Source organism: Labrus bergylta, chromosome 18 (genome assembly GCF_963930695.1).
Source record: "Labrus bergylta chromosome 18, fLabBer1.1, whole genome shotgun sequence".
Classification (NCBI taxonomy): Eukaryota; Metazoa; Chordata; class Actinopteri; order Labriformes; family Labridae; genus Labrus; species Labrus bergylta.
In genome coordinates this window covers 15,231,244-15,249,431 of record NC_089212.1, presented here as the reverse complement: position 1 = coordinate 15,249,431, position 18,188 = coordinate 15,231,244, and the positions used below count along the sequence as shown (strand labels likewise).

The following is an 18,188-nucleotide window of genomic DNA, read 5'->3' as shown; positions in this document are numbered from 1 at the left end:
TCGCACATTCTACCTTTAAATCCTTATGAATCCCCCTAAAAGGTGTTTTTTTTTTCCCTCCTGTACGCTTTCAAAGAAGAGGGAATAAAATCAGCGTCAAATGTAGCTATTTCTCAAAGTCTGTCCTTATTGAAAAGAATAAGCAGCACAGTCAAAATATATTTGAGGATAGTCTTTAGTCTCTAGTGCACACTATGTTTCAAAGAACAGAAGAGCTCTTGTTTGTGTAAGGAGAGCTGGTTCTACCTCTCCTTACACACACACATAAAAAAAAACCCAAGCCATTTGTCTCATTGTAATAATGGAGACACTTACATTGTGTAATATCATATCAACATTTTTAACCCTTCAGTGAGATGACTTTGATGAGAGCACTACACAGTTAGCCGCTGTGACTGCTGCCTGATGAGGACTGCCGTCACTCTGCTGGACAATGGAGTGTTCATGGTCACACGAGGAGTGAGCCACTCCAACAGAGAGCCGGCCACGGCCTCATCTGCAGCGTGCGCTCACACACACTCTCACCGGAGGCAGCCCAAACAACTCTCAAGCAACTTGAGTCAATTCTGAGCAGACGGAATTTTTTTTTACTTGATTTTTTTTCAAGACAGTCAACATTTTGTCTTCCACAGAGGGCTTTCTTCCATCTTATACATTTGAAATAACATACTACGATTCTGCCCTCAAGTTGGCGACAGGCTGCCTTGTAAAGTAAAACTATCACTGAGTCCCACTGCAGAAAGATGGGCAGGAGGGAGCCAAAAACCGGAGGAAAGGAAATGCACTGATGTCCTGTTGTTGGGCAGCAAAGAATGAAGAGCCAATAAAAACTGCCCAGAGGAAACAGTTTACAGGCTGTGAGTTGCTTCACAAAAAAAGGGCAGACACTTGAAGGAAGTGCGAGCACTACAAGCATTTATCAGTTCATCTTTTTCACATATACATTTAAATGGCATGCACTTTAGCGGCTGTTCTCGGCCTTATAAATCTATACAGCCCATTTTCAGGCATGATATTCCTCTCAGGGACCCTGGGTTATTTTTATTTTTTTAATGACTTATTTACTTTACTTTTTTGTGAGAAGTGTCACCGTGGAGGCATCCACTGACAGAGTGAGGACACAGTGGATTCCATTACAGGGATAATAGGCATAGGAGGAAATTGTTCAGGCTTACTAATAAGACTTTCTTGTTCCAGATAACCTGATGGAGTCTCATTATCTTTACTGAGGGCATGACACGACAAGCAATGCTAAAAAAAAAGAAAAAAAGAGCAGCAATAAAGGCCAACTGATCAGGTACTTTGCAAATCCTCATGCAGAAGACATGGCTTCAGGAGAACAAACACCTTGCTAAACATTTTCACAACAGTTCATCTCACCATTCCTTAAGATCTAAAGTTCCAGTCTTCGTTTTTTTTCTCGTTAATAAGTCTAGTCATTAAAATAAGGCTACAGTTTCTATGGCAGGTAAACAGCATAAACAACTACAATGTTCTTATTACCACTGTGTGCCAAGGTTTAGTCAGGTCCTTCAATAAGATTCAATAAGATAAGTTTAGATTTTAGAGCAGATGAAGTCAGAATAAAAGCTTGTTGACTCATATTGTTCACAGAATTCTCCTGAACACTCGTTCTTTACACATTCACTGTGCTGTACATCTGTTGTCTTCCCCCGTTGCGTTTGCCGGTGCTTTATGCCACGCCAGGTTGCACCAGTTTCTGGCTCCTCACTGGCACTCCCAGATCCCGGCCTACCTCCTGACTCATCTTCTTCTCCTTCAGTTTGGGATTTGCAACATTTCTGCAGTTACGACGAGCGCGGACATGTTGTAGCGTGCCGTTTTTTGTTTTTTTTTGTGTGTGTGTAGGTTGAGAGCATCAGTGATAGAGGCCGACGTAGTAAGAGCAGAGTGTTGGTTCATTCCCAGCCGAGCAGAAGTGTGAGTGGTGTGCGTTTAATGGACAAGAGACGTCATTTGTTGTGAAATTATAATTGATCGAGTGCATCGTGGGCGGAAAAAGAAATGCTGCCTATTTCATCCTGACTTTTCTCCAAATATGTAACTTTCAACAGAAGCCAATTTAGTGTGATGGAAGTGGGTGGACACCAAAATGAGAACTACAAACTGTTTTAGAAGGATTTTAAAAATGTTTGTTCCTCCAATTAAACTCCACAAGAGCTGCATTGGAAACATCTCTACACAAGGAGTTACATCATCTATTCAGGCTGTTTTCGGCAAGAGTCAGTAAATTCTACAACTAAACAAAAATGTATCCAGTGTTGCCATGACATCTGTGTCTAAAAATATAGCTGTGGACTTCATCAGGCAGTATGTATGGATGGATGCTGCTGAGCTGTAGCTCTAAAGGGATTGTTTTCTGCTCAAAAATGGCTCATAGTTCTTTTTTCCTGGGAAGAGCTTCCTGCAATGTACACGTTCCTAAAACACTCAATCCTGGAAAGTGTCAGACGGTAAGCAGAATCTGCGGTGTGTCTTAAGTTACGAGCCCTACCTGTCGGAGAGAAATGGAGCCCTCGAGAACCTTTCTAAATGCCAAGCAGCCGTCTGGGAGAAGCAAGGCGTACACACACGAGCATCACATAATGCTCTCATAACAATCCCCATATCATCCTGACGTGATCCTAACTGGCTGGAAAAAAGCCATCACATACACACACACACACACACACACAGTTAGAGCGCTCTGAGCGACGATGAACATTCATTTCAGGAGTACTCAAGTGGTACTTGTTGACTTGCCTGTCAAGTCAAAACCAAACCCCGGCACAAAAAACACACATTTCACCTGGAAACAGGCAGCTTAAGAAACACTCACCAAAACAGGCAGCTGAAATGGCATTAAAGCTGTTGCATAATCCTTGGCAGACTACAACCCCTGGAGTCAGATTACACCAAAATGACTTCTCTAGACGTGTAAATGTTACAAGAATAAAAGCGTGAGTCAACAAATGTACACTGCAGGAATGTTCTGTATATCTGAGACAGCTAAGTCTCTTTAGAAATGTCAGTTACCTAACCAGGAGTTTGACATTTCCTGATGGCCTGTGCTCTCAGAACCCAGTCGATTCAGTCGCTCTTACAAGACTTGGGTTACAAGACAGCAATTGAGGTTTAATTACAAGTCTTTTTAGACTAAATTTCTAGATCAACTCCGTCTCAGGCTGCCTAATCTCCTTAACATTAGGTGCTACTGCTGTGTGATCTACAGTAAAGCCGACTCCTACTCAGTCCTCTTCATGACCTGAAAACCAAAGCGCTGCCTTGTTTATTCCCCAGGCACACTTGTGTGATTGCACCACAATGTAACATGACACTCCACAAATCAAAGGCCAGAATGCATGTACAATATATACAGAAGGCGAGGCAGAAAAAAGTCACGACCCCCTTACCGTATTACTCTCAGACCCATATAGGTCTTGCGCTAATAATCCATCACTGAGGCATGGAAGTACAAAAAATATTAAAGATTATGTAAGAGTAGGTTCTGAGCATGATTTGATTGGACAAGGGGCTTTTCACAAGCACTGACATCGAGAACAACAGCACTAGGACTTTTAATTACAAGTATAACTCAGCTTCAGGTGTTCTGACAAGTGTAAATGAACGTCACATCACAAATCAAGCAGGTAACTCAGACTAACAAATGCAATAGAACCACTGTCAAAAAGGCTCTTATTTCACTGAGGGACAGAGGGGGATAATACAAAGTAGCTGGTCTGTGGTGACTTGCTGACATAAACAAAGTAGGAAAATATTTGTCTTGTTTATTACCGTTCACTAATCCAATAGAATATGCCGCTTTACAACTGTAGTGTAATAATCACACTCACAGTTATGATGTATACTGATATCAGCACGGCCGTGATTTTCTTTGGCTAACGACCTGCCACCTAGTGCTTATGACCCAATCATAGACGGTGATAATATTCAGCACATCGGCACTACTTCTCATGTGATATTTAAGCAACCCAACGAGAGCGAGTGCTGAGAAAAAATGGAGCACGTCTGTGATTGTTTTTTTGGCACTTGGCCTCCTGTGGCCTTGTACCTATGATGTTTGCAGAGGGACTGCAGGTGTACACTAGCTCTAAGCTAACTCTCTCAACGTTTGTATGTTTAACACTGTACATGGTCCCTTTCAATCAAACCGCGGCAGTGCTGATATTGACTTGGAGTGTAATATTGCTCTCAAACAACCGTTACGCAAGCAGCATATTAGTAAGAAGTAATTATTAACTAATTACTTTTCCCCACCAACTCAACTAGATCCTCAACTTAACTGAAACAAGGCGTCTGCCAAGCAACCCAAGCCCTCTGTGGCACCACTGCCATCGCTAATTAGTTTGTGTCTATGGTTACCACCAGCAGCTACTTGTTAGTATTAGGTACATTTATTGTCTATGTTTTAATTGATGATGCATCCAGTCAGATAAGAGTCTGTTGTGTGATTCAGATGTACCAGCTTTAATGAATCAGGACTGTTTGATGCATTTTGTGATTTCAATAGACTGAATTAAAGACACCAAGGCCGAGTGATACATAGAATAAAGTCCTGATGCCACCTTTCTCACAAGATAACTTGGTCAAACTAACTGATGTGTAATGCTTTATTGTTTAAAAGGTCCAACATGTAAAAGAACGAGCTTTCTTTACCATCATAATGACTGTTCAGCAGGGAACTTCCAAAATGAAGAAATGTCGTTGAATGGCCATGAAAGGCTTAAATAAACATTTATTAAGAGAGAGAGCTTTTGTTGTACAAGGTGAACACAGCCCAACAAAACAATCATAGCCACTCCTAGGCCCAAATTATGTTTACGCCTGCATATTTCCATATACATTCATGGGAGTGTATTTTTGATCCTGACTGTATTCCCTGTGGAGCTCCGGGCATCATAACCTCATGCCTTCTCACTCTTTAAGTAAACATATCTCCTCTCTCCTCTGGGAAACAAAGCTGACTACTGCTGGCCACTCTTGAGGAATGTGTTGCTGTTTTGTACAGACCAGCTTTTTTTTTTTTCTTGTTTTGAACAAATCTGCAGCAGGGAGTGTGATGCTTTTTATTCCCCCGATGGGAACAGGGTGCTTTCTGAGGAGCAAGGGGGGAAAGTGCATCACAACATCACTCTTCAGCGCATATAGTGCGTGAGTGCATGTGTGTGTGTGTGTCTCTGTGTGTGTGTGTGTGTGTGTGTGTGTGTGGAAATGCTACATTCCCTAAACATGTCTGTCAGAGGAAGAGCAAGCCTGTGTTTCCAGTCATATGAAATTGGAGAGATAATCAATTGCAGACAATGGGAGGGTTCTTAAAAGCGAAGAGTAACAACAGGAAGGACTTTATTTCCACATATTTTGAACATATTTCATCAAGTTTACACACAGACAAAGGCTGGCACTTATAAACATGTGCAAATAAATGACATGGAGCATGTCACACAAGAACTAAAACCATAAATGTGTTTCCTTAGTTTACAAGATTTAAAACACATGTCCCTGAGAATAATACTATTCATGTGAGCCAACTTTAGAGGAGGATCAGACTGCATAAAAGACAAAAACCCTCCGTTCAGGTGGGACAGAGATGATGCATTTGATGAAGCACAAACCTCACAGCCTTGGCTAACACTGACTGCAGAGATGCTCTGTTTGTCTAGTAGCCCGGTTTCACTGCTCTGCCTATAATCTGACTGTACCCTGAGGGGGGACATGCTGCTTAAAATGGAAATAGCAGGGCAGAGAGAGTGACCTTTCAGAGCTCCACTCTGCAGCTGCTCTATGAGAAACAAACATGATTGAACAACAACTACAGCAACTCTGATCAAGTGTCAGCAACACGCACATATACACACACCCACACACACACAACACACACAACACCGTAGGCTACTGATGTCATTTTTAAGCAGCTACCTGCAGCCAAAGCTTTGTCATCCATCCCCAACAGCAGTTTGTTCCAAGACAGGCCAACAAACAGTTAACAAGCTTGACAATTGTAAGCTAAGAGCAACATATCTTGGTGTAAAAGCGAGGAAATGGCGAAAATAAAATGCGACAGTGGTTTCTAATAAAGACAGGGTGGACATAAAGTGCTACAGCTGATCCCCCAACACGCTATAAAAGCAGCAAACCTTACCTGGCTTTCTGAGACAACGCCGTCTTGATGGTGTAACCTCAGGGAAAAGGTGGAAAAGATGATCTTCTGAATTGGATTAGCGGAGAGACAGCCAACCAGTCAGGCGTCGGAGGAGGAAGAGGAGGAGGAGGAGGAGGAGGAGGAGGAGGAGGATATTTCTGAGGGGGTAATGCCCATGTTCATTATATGTCCCTCCGACGTCGGGGTGGAAACATTTGACCTGCTACTGTCGCGTGCAACGCCTGAAATCAGGCCCGGGTGAACCCGAACACCAACCACCATCGGTGAAATTAGACAAATAAACAAACAGATGGAGAGAATAAGCTGCAGCTGAGATTCTCCTCTGTTTTGCCTGACAGTAGGATTGTTTGCACGCCGGAACAGCGGTATAATCTCGATTACCGAGGAGTGCGCAACGTCCAGCCGACAGCCAGCAACACGATCCCGCGGAAAGCACCAGGCTCTCTGGCTGCACAGGAAGCGAACAGGGGGGCGGTGTGTTTACCTCTCCGCCGTCCCTGCTGCCGTGCTCGGTGGGAAATCATCTGCTTCGCACTGGAGGGACGCCATTTGTTCGTGAGAGGGTTCCCGTCTGCGTTTTTACAGCAGAGCCCAGTCGCCAGTCCCCTTTACACAAACGACAGCTCCCCCTGCTGGCGAAAAGCTGTAACCCCCTTTTTCAAAGCGTCTGACTGGTTGAAAACTGAGATTAACAAAAAATATATATATACTTCTTGATTCCTGAATAGACGCCTCAGTATATTTTCTACAACTAGTCTATCATATTCTAAAACGTTTGTCTTATGAACGTAGGCTATTAATTTGTGTCTGTAATTGTCCACTTTGTGCCCATTTAAAAGTGTGAAGGTCAGACTTTGCTTGTTAATGATATTATATGAGGAATAAAAATAAAATAAAATAAAATAAATTATTAATTTGAAAAAAGACTGTAATACAGTCTCAATATTTACAGTCTATGAATACAATCTATGGTTGGAATTAAAATTGTTACGTTTATATTGCCCTCTAGTGGTAGAAACTAGTTTCTGCACCTGGTTATTTTACAAGTGTTGAGCAAATTAGACAAATAATACAGCCTTTATAATGGCAAAAAAAAAAAATCAATTCTACATTTACAGTTTTATATGCACACTGCACATATCATCCATCATAGTAAAATATGTGCACCCTACTTTATACACAAACTCTATAGATGCATATTTTTTATATTGACGTTTCACAATCCTCACCAATTGATATAGGCTAAATTATTATTCCATGTTTTTGTTGTCCTTATCGCTAGCTATGTATCTCTTTCTTACTTCCTGGGCTGTATCAATGACAGCAACTTCAAACCTAAAGTATGTTTTTCTTTTAAGTATATATATAGTCTACAGTATTACAGCATACTTAGTCAATGAAGCTTATTCTAAGTTAATGTTCTCATCTAGGCCTCATTTTCAACATGAGCACCTGCAACTATTTCTCAAAATATTCAGTTTAAACCATAACAATGAAAAAATATAAGTGGAGGTGTAGTTTGGTTTCTGTTTTTTTAATTTTTTTTATTTCCTTTTGGTCAAATTGTGTGAAAGGAAATCAGCTAAAGCAGACCTGATTCTCCTTTACTCAAATTGTCTTTCAGTCTGTAGATCATGATGTCGTTTAAGTTTCAGAATCACATTTATATGATCTCTAATTTGCAAGAAGTGAAACCTTAGTTAAAATATGCAAATACAAATGACCTCATACAACCTGTATGTAGTCGATTTATTGAAACTATATCAGACATTGTCAGAGGTAGAACCATGAAGTACTTGAAGACTTATATCCACTGTTTTCCTTTCGTATTGGGTCCAACTACCTTTACTTATTCGTTTAGTTGACCCAGCTCTGATCAGCTTTTATATCAATATAAGGATCTCTGTATACAGCTGTCTTTTACCAAGAAGCAGCAGCCTGCACTTTGAGTATAAGTGGAGAGGACAGTGTGCTCAGTTAAGCAACAATTAAAATGTACGCAAACTGTTGTGACTAAGCAGCGGTTGGGTTGATGACCTGACAGATTTGCTACACAATAAACTCAAAAACAGGAAAAACTGGCTCAAGGTTTATGGCATCCATTCAAAAAAGGTTTCTTCCTCTTTCCTGGAACACAAGTTATTAGAAGAACCAGATCATTGGCCCATTTGTGTTCTTCTATAATGGGGAGGTCATTTCAGGAAACATTTTTATGACCAGTTAACTTAAATAAAAAGTGATGCACTGTTAACTGTTTCCCACCTGCAGGGACATCAATCGAATAAATCCAATCAGACATAATGGAAGATAATGACCAAAACACAACAGATGTTATAATGAAAAATAAACTTTATTGTTCTGTTACATTTGCTAATACAAGTGCATGCAATGCAAGGAAACATCAATATATATATTTTTTTCACATATTACAAAAAATTGCAAGCTTTTTTTTGTGCAAGCTTCTATCATAGAATTTCACATATTCACAGTTTTTTTTATCAAACCATATGAAGGACATGAAGTTCTGTAAAGAAATACAAACGAATAATAATAATACTGTCCAAAAGATTAGTGCTACGACTAATAAAAAAGTTGTCATTGCTGCAGATCTTCACCACTCCAGCTTCATGTCGGCTTTGCTCCACACATATTTCCCTCCTCTCTTCAGAAACATCTTTTCATCAAAGCCGCTGAAGCATATGGCCTCCTTCACACCGACATCAAGGATGGACTTGGATGGGTCCTTCCTTCCCTCTCGACAGTCCAGGAATCGCATCTGAAAAAAAGAAGAAGAAAGAGTGAATCAGTTAAAGGTTTAAATGTTGACCTTAGATGCTGTTAGTTACCTGTGAATGTCACACTTAGAAGGCAAACACGGGAGTTTTATTTGACCTCAGACAAATCATTAAAAAAAACTTGAGTGTTTTTAAATTGGGCCAAACTTAAGCCTTGCCCTTCAGTATTAGCAATCAAAAACAAACTGTCCACCAAACTTACAGGCCCATTTCTATTTATGGTTAAAGGAAAGGATCACATGAGTATTAAGAGTTGTGTGTTATCAACAATAGAAGGTACTTACATATTCATCCAGGATCAGGTAGGAATTCCTCATCTGTAAAGAAGACAACACATATTAACTTTTGGTTTACACTTATTCTTAATATTGTCCAACTATTTACATGCTCTGAACATAACTGATGATGCTGCGTCCCTAATACAATCCCTAATCTCTTTTCTGACAGGATGCAGGGTGAATTTATCTTCTTTTATTTCTCATGTCCTTCTTCCACCACCTAAAGGCGTGGCCTGTGCCAAAGTGGAAACAAGCTGGACCAAGAGATAGTGAGATGTGGCTGATCGGCCATTCGCTGTTTTGTGTTGTTGTTTTAACTATGTTTGATATTTCATGACCCACTGAAAACTGCCCTGCGACCTACTGTTGGGTCCCCAAAAAAAAAAAAACAGATGTAAGAAGGATGTCTATTGAATGGAGATTTTGTACTCAAATGAATTAATCTTCATGACTTTGGTGATCCTTTGACTTTACCTCACGACTTTGTCCTTTTTTCTGTCAACATTTTTTTTACTTTTCTTCACTTAAATCTACAATTAAACATCTGCAAACTGATACAATCCCCATCAGCCTCAACTTTACTTCATGACTAGTTCAGAAATGTTAGCATGCTACCAGGCAAAACTATGCTGACGGACAAGGATTATATGGTACATCAATGCTACTTAAAAAAAGACTCAGAACTACAATCATATTTGAAGTCCTACCTTCTCGTTGGACTCTGGAACCAGGCAGGAGACACTGCTGTGTCTATCCAGAAACTCCTGGAACTGCTCTTCACTGATGACAAACCTCTCTGCCTCTCTCAGGGCCTCCTCTCCTGCATTTTCCCCTTCAATCAACAAACACTGGAACACCTGAAAACACAAAAAAAAAGCTTGAGCCTGTGTCCCTTTTCTACCAAAACATACACTCTCTGTTTTCTTGTGTTACCTTCCAGCGCACTGGGTTAAGCCACGTGATGGACTCCGTCATGTCTTCATCCACGTTGAATGTGTTGATAACAGAGTTGATCTTGAACGCCACCTTGTACTGCTGGCACCAGCTGCAGATCTTATAAAGGTTGTCCAGGTGGCTCTTTTTGCCCTGAGCTCTGCCGATCAGCTGGTTGGTTTCCTCATTGAAACTGTCACAAGAGATGGCCAGGATGTCCAGATAGTCACCTGATGGAGTGAGCGGATCATGTAGATGATGTAGATCATTTGCATCAGCTCAAGGAGTGTTCTTCATTGACTATAAATACAAAGAGTTGAAAAAACATGACTGACGCTAATTTGACGACTTACCATATTTCTGGAACCAACTTTCTTTAATCATGCTTCCGTTGCTGACGATGCTGATACTTGGGAGTTGAAGTTCCAGTCTACAAAACTGAACTAATTTCCCAAGAAAATCTCCTTTATCATGCAAGAATGGCTCTCCCCCGGAGAAGTTGATCTTCTCCATGCCTTGACAAACAATGAGATACATTTAACTTTATGCAAAGAGGTTAGGTAGGCTACTTTTGCAAAAGATCAGAATGCTTATTGATTTGTCTAACTTACCAGCATCCTTCAAAAGTGAGAGGCCCCTCTTGGCTTCATCCAGAGGCAGGACAAACGATGTTTTCGCAGTGTGGAAGCAAAATCCGCATTTGTAGTTACACTTGCGTGTGAAATGATAGTTAACGCTTGTTGGAGTCGTCGAATCTTGGACTTTATTTTCCTCCAGTTTGCTGTGAGTAGGCGGAGGTGAGATTGTTGCCCTGCAGACTCCGGCTCTCCAGTCACAAATTTTGGAATATAAGCTGGCCAGAAAGTAGTGCAGGGAGCGGATGCAGAGCTGCAGGGAGCGGATGCAGAGCTGCAGCAGCAGCAGCATGGAAGACGCGAACACAGAGGAGAGATCCATCTTCAAACACCTATCACACCTGTCCTGCTCGCTGAAGCCGATGCTCCTTAAATATACGGCTGCAGGGGTGGACCATGAAGAGAGAGAGAGAGAGGACGGAAAGTCGATCAGCTGGGCAGCTGAGTTTCTGTTTACAAACACCGAAAACGAAAGTTAGTGTGGCGTGGGTGGAAAATGACTCTGATGAAGTGTGACTCGTGAAATTGTAACCAGCCAATTATAGTAGGCTAATAAGCACTTAGATCATCGTAATGATACGGGCGTACACATTTAAAGGTGCATTTGACTTTAACAGGAAGTTAAATTATGGATTTTTTTATTTATTTAATTTTGCCAGACTTTTCATCCTTAGCTTGTGAGCACACATTACTCTGCATACTAAGGATTATTCAGCTTTGAAAGGAATGCAAGCATTGTCTGTTTGTACATGCTGGCAAACTTTTCGTGTTTTGCAAAAAAAAAAAAAAAAAAAGTAAAAATAGTTACGCCCAAACTTTGTCTAGAGTAGACCTATGCCTTTCTCAACATTTTTATATTAGCCTACATTATATACACTGTTTTATTATTTAAACTTTATAACAGCCTATCACTTTTCTACAGTTCACGTCGGCTAATTCGTACTCTCGCCCCAGTAAAATTGACATGGTGAGCAGCTGCCAAGTAAACAACACCTCACTGTGACACACCCAGCAGTTTCAGTGCCATTTCTATTTAAACATAACTCTGAGTTTCCCATAATCAGCAATAAACGTGCTGCCCTTGTGTGTCACCAGCTGACTGTGCTCGATAAGTTTCGTTTCTCCAGCATGGTGGACTTACTTTCGTTTTCCCCTGCAGCGGCCCACACTGACTTAGTGTAACTCGCTGCAATGAAGCAGGCTTAGACTGCTGACCGGGACTGCAGCTGTAACAGATGGCTCGTCGCACCATGTCTCTTCTTCTCCTTCCACGGTGGTCCTCTCGGATGTTTTCAGTCGAGCTGGATGGAGAACCTGTCTATTTTTCAATACAAGAAAAGAGCCGGGGGAAAGAAGTGTCACGTGTGTTCAGCAATGTCCAAAACAACGACAGGTGTTATTCTCTCCTCGTCTGCAGCAGCGATAGAGTCGAGGGAGCCAAGTTTTACGCGGAGCTGAAGCAGAAACTGTTGAGAGAAATGCCGAAAGAGTGCGACTTGTCTCCCATGTGCTCGTTCCTGCCAAATGTCAAAGACTCTCTCCTCAAAGGCTACTTTTTAAAAGACACGTCTCCGAGCGCATCTCTGTCCGAGCGAGTTCTGCGAGAGTTACTTCAGCATGAGCCAGTGCTTGTGTGTTCATACCTGAGAGGTGAGGACGGCCAGCAGTGGACTCAGTGTCTGTGGAAAGAGTCAGACAACCGGGCGGTGGAAATGTCGAGGGATTTCTGTGTTGTGCCATCCGAGGCGCCAGAATTTCACCCAGCTACTCTGAACATCATCAACTCCGATGTCTTCTACAACTTTGAGGAGGCCTGTGAAGTTCTGAAAGAGGTTAATTATGTCCCGTTATTAAATGCATTTGCCTGTTTTGCAATTATAAAAGCAAACGGTGCCAAGATATTGACCATATTCCATTTGAACTCGACGTCATTCTAATGAGAGGGGTGGGGACGCTCACATCATACTGCTGGCAAGCAAATGTAGAACATTTGTCAAATTGTCGTCATGAAACCATGTGTAACATATGTATTATTACTCAGGTGTTACCACAATCAAATATAAAAATGTTATGCATTATCTTTCAGCCACCAGCTACATCTTGTATTTCTGTTTGCTTATAAGTGGCTAATTTCACTCTGATAGTACTGCACTACAGGGTTATACATAGGCTTTAAATAAAGACACATTTATTTAGTAACATGAAAATGTGCACAAAAGGAAACAGTGGATATCATGGAAATGGGATTTGGCACTCTTACAGCAGGTCTTACTCTCATGGCTTCTTTTCTTCATCAAAAATAAATGTTTCTTGTGTAATGTCAAGTCAAGTTTATTTACACAGCACATTTGATATGACAAGCATAGACTCAATGTGCTTCATAGTTGTTGGTGATGAAAAATATTTTCAGCTTTCAATTGTATCTGTAATTGTTCATTTTTTGCAGTGGAATATGTAAAAAAAAAAAAAAAAAAAAAAAAAAATGCTTCTGCAGCATGTTGGAAATCATCATATCTGACACCTAACTCGTGGCATTGGTCACAGGCAGATAAAAAACACACTTGAAATAGTTATTTGCTGTAGGTTATAAAGAAGGATGATTTTTTTTTTTTATTTCAGTCTTTTGTATGACCAGATAAAAACTCCTAATAGGAGCTCTAACATTTGATAAACCCCTAAAATGTTTATTTTAAATTCTTTATCTGTACAACTAGTAAACCTGAATCCAGCAGTATGACATAATAACAGTATCTGAGCTTCCTATCCTGAGTGTGATGTCAGAGTAATATTATTGTGGTGTGATTATGCTCAATTTCTGTAAATGCATGATGTGGCAAAATGGCACCCCGGTGTGGTAGCTGAGGGTGTAGCAGTGAAGCCCAAAAGATGCTCTAGTTTCTTGGATGTGTCTATGAGTGCAAGCTGGTCCATTGTAGTGTGTATTCCCTCCTGCCTCTTCTCTGACTGTGTCTGTGCCGCAGAGCGCTGACATCATCCCAGAGGCGACATCTGTTCTGGAGCTGCTGCCCAGCCGAGTGGAGGCCAGAAGTAAACCAGACTTCCCTGTTATTGTCATAGAGGGCCTGGATGCCACAGGTTAATGCCATTACTTTGAAACAGTTTGATGTATAGATGTCTCATTTAAGAGAGATGGCCTGTTATTCTCTGCTAAAGCTATTATCTGCTGGTGAGTCTGGCCTAATGGAGGATCACGTGTCATGACCTCAGAGAAGTTATAGCAATGTGGAAATGTTTTATTGAAGATCTCGCTCATCAAATACTCTTTACAAAACTCACCCATGTAGGAAGGATGGCGGGTTAAGCGTCACTTTGAAACACAAACAAATATTCTCTTTTTTTCTCCTTAAATGTACCCAAACTTATGTTTTTATTACACCTTTCATTTTTGAACTCACCCTTTGCTCCTTCCCTCACAGGTAAGACCACGCTGACTGAGTCTCTGAAGAATGCTCTTGGAGCCACTCTTCTTCGCTCGCCTCCCCAGTGCCTGTCCCCCTTGAGGGCCCGCTTTGATCGGGAGCCGCCCCTCTTCCGCAGGGCCTTCTACGCTGTAGGGAATTATATCACAGCTGAGGCAATAGGCCAGGAGGGAATGAAGACACCTGTCATCGTTGACAGGTACAGACAGCTGAGGTGTTGTGAAGTTTGCCTGTTTTCCGACCTGTTTTCTGATAGAGGTGGGGACTAAGATCCATTCCACAGGGATCTAAAAGTTGAATTCAGTGAAACCCCCATGCTCCTGTGCCTGATCGTCCATTTATCTATCCATCTTCTGCTGTTAAATCCATTATCTTTCCCCAGATTCTGGCACAGCACAGCAGCCTATGCCATAGCCACAGCAGTGAGTGGTCCTGTGTGCAACCTTCCAGCAGAGGGTTCAGAGGTCTACAGGTGGCCCACTGACCTGCTGCAGCCCAGCCTGGTGGTCTTACTCACACTGGACCCTGAGGAGAGAAAAAGGAGGCTGAGGGACCGAGGTCAAGGAGAGACTGCAGAGGAGCAAGAGTTAGACCACAACCAGCTTTTCAGACTCAAGTGAGATATCTAGATTACATTTATTATTATTATTTTTTTTACATTTTACATGTTTTTTGTCGATTTGACAAGTTTCCACGTATGCACTTAAAATTCGAGGCAGCTTAAATTACTTAATTAATAACTTTCATTACTCCAGTTATTTTTCAGTCTACTAAACATCACAAAATTGTGAAATTGAACACCTGAATCTACAAAAAGCCAAATGAAAATTCTTGATATCTGGATCCATTGATCTAAACGAAGCAGCAAAGTCCTGTTAGGAAAAATGATTGCAATTCAACTAGTGTAAATACATAATCATTGAAAATATTGTAACACACATTATTGTCCTCTAAGGATAAAACTTAAGTAAATTTGCAATGGAAAAGAACTATTCATAAACAATTCCCTCCAGTTTTGAAAATAAACAAGACTTCAAACCAGTATTATAAGGTGTCAGACTGAATAACTGTATTCTATGGATATTTTCTAGCAAGTGTACATCGTAACATAACAAAGTTCTTTCATAAAGGTGTCTACTGATGGCATTATCGGACTCTTAATCTGTCGTAAATCAAGCACAAGAGTTCTTCTGCAACCAGAGGGGGTAATGAACAACCACAAAAAAGAGAGTGAGAGAAATCTCAGTAGATACCCTTAACTGTGTGACATGTGTGGACAATTGTTTTCCAGTCTGTGATAATAAAGAAGTTCTCTCTGAGTGTGAAAACATAAAAAAAAAAAACACAGATGGGGGCTTCACACTGTACAGCTCGTTTCACTGAGTCAGGTCAGCTCTGTCTTAGTCTGATCCATCAAACACTTAACAATCAATTACTGTCCCACGGGGGGAAGCGGCTGATGAGAAAGAACAGGTGATTAGTTGCTGAGCTGTTGTGCTCCATTAAGCCGGTCAAAACTTGCAGACACTGGCTGCCCTGTTAGTCGCTGCGAAGACAGGTCGATGGCTACTTTCATTCATCCTCTGTCCTGACATAATGGCCTTTCCACACGGGACGGCCAGATGTTGGGCCAGCAGAGTAGGAGAATGGAGAGAGGTGACTGGGTTGCTGGGGCGAGTGAAAGATAGTCATTCTGATTCTTCATTTGTCACAGGAAATGGCCATCTGTGTTGCTTTTTCATGAAGACATTTTCAATATTTTTCTATTTCATCCCTCTCCTTACTCCTCGCCAAGACTGTGAGCAGCCGGATTGCCCAAAAGTCCAGAAAATCAAAAATATTCTGTGTAATTAAAAGTGTAATTTGTACTGTTTATATGCTTACTTTCCTCATTTCCTGATATGATGTTTGTGTTTGTGTGTCTCTGCAGAGTGGAGGAGGCTTACCACAGGATCAGTGGGCCAGCCTGCGTCACCGTGGATGCTAGTCCTCCTGCAGACCAAGTGCTCCAACAAGTGCTGCTTTTAATTAGGGGCAAATGCCACTTGTAAACAATCATCTCCATCTCCCCCTGCTGTCGGCCAAGCATCAAGTGGATGCAGTACCTCCTTTCACCACTGGGTGCCAGTAAGGTGTTGTGTATGTGACAGTAGGAGGCTGACGGCCAGATTGGACTGTGGCTGGGAGATGCTGTTCAGAATGAGCAAAGGTTGAATGGCCAGGGGCCAAAAGAACTGTGTGCTATGATCAGGAATACATAATGATGCAGACACACACATGCATGCACACATTTAGACACACACAAGTGCAGATATGAATGTGTTGACAATGTGCTTAAGTGCTATTTGAGTTTTTACAAATCGCATACAGTGTAGCTGCACTTCATGACAATATTAAATGATTTAAACAGATACTGAGGAATGGATATATACATTTATATAAGCACCAGGTAAACATAAAATAAACACACAATCAGGACTAGGATGAAGCACTACATACACACACAGACACAAGAACACAAAGAATAAAAGCACATACAAAAATACAGGATTCAATTCACGTAAAATGAAAAGATCTAGTTTTTTTTTTTGTTAAGTTTTATATTAAAAGAAAATTACACTAAATCTGGTTGGTCTCTGAGGAAAGGGTGTCTCACAGAAGCAGAGTAAAAAGTTTGTTACAGTAATTACAAAAACTTGTGTTCCAGCGCGCTTATAGGCATGTATAAAAACTTCCTGTAGACATACAAAATAAAAGTTGCAAGCAAGTCATTTCAGTTGTGTAACTGTGACGGTGTGGCACTGACACAACTAATGCTACTTGTATTGATGTCCTGGGTGGCTCACAGTGGAGCTGAAGAACATATAGTGCTGTTTATCCTTAATGTTCTCATGGGTATGGACACTCAAGTCTGTGAGCATAAAGTACATACGCATGCACACCTATTTGTGCTAACACACACATACACAAAGGCCTGCACATTTACTAAGAGCACACTGTAATTCATTTATACAGTATATGGAGGAAGTGTGTATTTGGCCTATGTGATGGGAAGATTAATTGGAGGTTTTAGTAATTATGAGCTTGGCAAAGCTGCGGGCTGGAGAAGACAGAGTGACCCATCTCTTTTACTGTGATGCATCAGCAGAGCGCCAACCACTGCAGACCCTATTCATATGGCAATTAATGGAGCGCTGTATATCAATGTCATTCCAGTGCTCCCCCACATAAGCCCATGGATTACTCCTACTACCAATTACAGCAATCCAATGTTTTACTGAGTGGAGAGGTGCTGTGGATGCAAATCACAGCATCACATGTAATCAGATGAACTAAAATAAGGCGTCATTATGTTTATGGCGTATGGATTCCCACATGAGGTAAGCATCTCCGAGCATTTTATAGAATTCATAAGTCCTCAGCTGCCCAGATGACACAAAATGAGTGTAACACTGCACTGTGGAATTTTGATAGGCATTAACACAGTTGCCTGTGTCTCAGGAGAGGCCAAAATTTATGAAGTATGAGAGCAAAGCAATTACGCATTTCGCCATACATCATACCTGAATGCAAAGTTGTGTGCCTCTGCGGCGCGAGGCCGTATTTCTACGTCAGATGTTGTTATGCTTTGTTATTCTTGGCAACAAAAAGTGAGCGGTGATATCACGCTGTTACTGCCCCATAACCCGCCTGTAATATGACATTAATGGCCCATAATCACGGCACATTACACATGCACTGAAATAATTCTATTTACAGTTGTTAATAGTGTTTTTACTTCTTTAAAACGTTAAGCACTTGTTTGGTTGTTTTTGTCAGAAAGCCAGGAATACTCGGTGCTCTTAACAATAACAACAACTCACACGACCAAACACTGTGTTTGGGGAGTTAAGGAAAAAGTTTTTAACAAATGCAATCTGCGACCA

At 41.2% G+C, this 18,188-nt stretch overlaps 3 protein-coding genes across 3 annotated transcripts in view; 1 reads left to right on the top strand and 2 right to left on the bottom strand.

Annotated features, from left to right (window-relative positions):
- rnf144aa (ring finger protein 144aa) overlaps window positions 1-6,813 on the bottom strand; it is a 34,725-nt gene extending 27,912 nt beyond the window's left edge. Inside the window, exon 1 of the mRNA XM_020640708.3 lies at window positions 6,161-6,813. The gene's annotated coding sequence lies outside the window, so the exon portion shown is untranslated. The remainder of the gene's footprint in view (window positions 1-6,160) is intronic.
- A 1,697-nt stretch (window positions 6,814-8,510) lies between these two features.
- On the bottom strand, window positions 8,511-12,012 carry rsad2 (radical S-adenosyl methionine domain containing 2). The gene is made up of 7 exons (XM_029278648.2): window positions 11,964-12,012; window positions 10,799-11,203; window positions 10,541-10,702; window positions 10,188-10,417; window positions 9,962-10,111; window positions 9,261-9,293; window positions 8,511-8,957 (listed from the first exon to the last, which is right to left on the bottom strand). Exons 2-7 carry the CDS (start codon window positions 11,142-11,144, stop codon window positions 8,793-8,795), a joined length of 1,086 nt encoding a protein of 361 aa, XP_029134481.1. The 5' UTR covers window positions 11,145-11,203; window positions 11,964-12,012; the 3' UTR covers window positions 8,511-8,792.
- cmpk2 (cytidine monophosphate (UMP-CMP) kinase 2, mitochondrial) lies at window positions 11,956-17,033 on the top strand. The gene is made up of 5 exons (XM_020640721.3): window positions 11,956-12,654; window positions 13,804-13,918; window positions 14,260-14,461; window positions 14,645-14,878; window positions 16,193-17,033. Exons 1-5 carry the CDS (start codon window positions 12,058-12,060, stop codon window positions 16,311-16,313), a joined length of 1,269 nt encoding a protein of 422 aa, XP_020496377.2. The 5' UTR covers window positions 11,956-12,057; the 3' UTR covers window positions 16,314-17,033.
- Window positions 17,034-18,188: the final 1,155 nt, after the last annotated feature.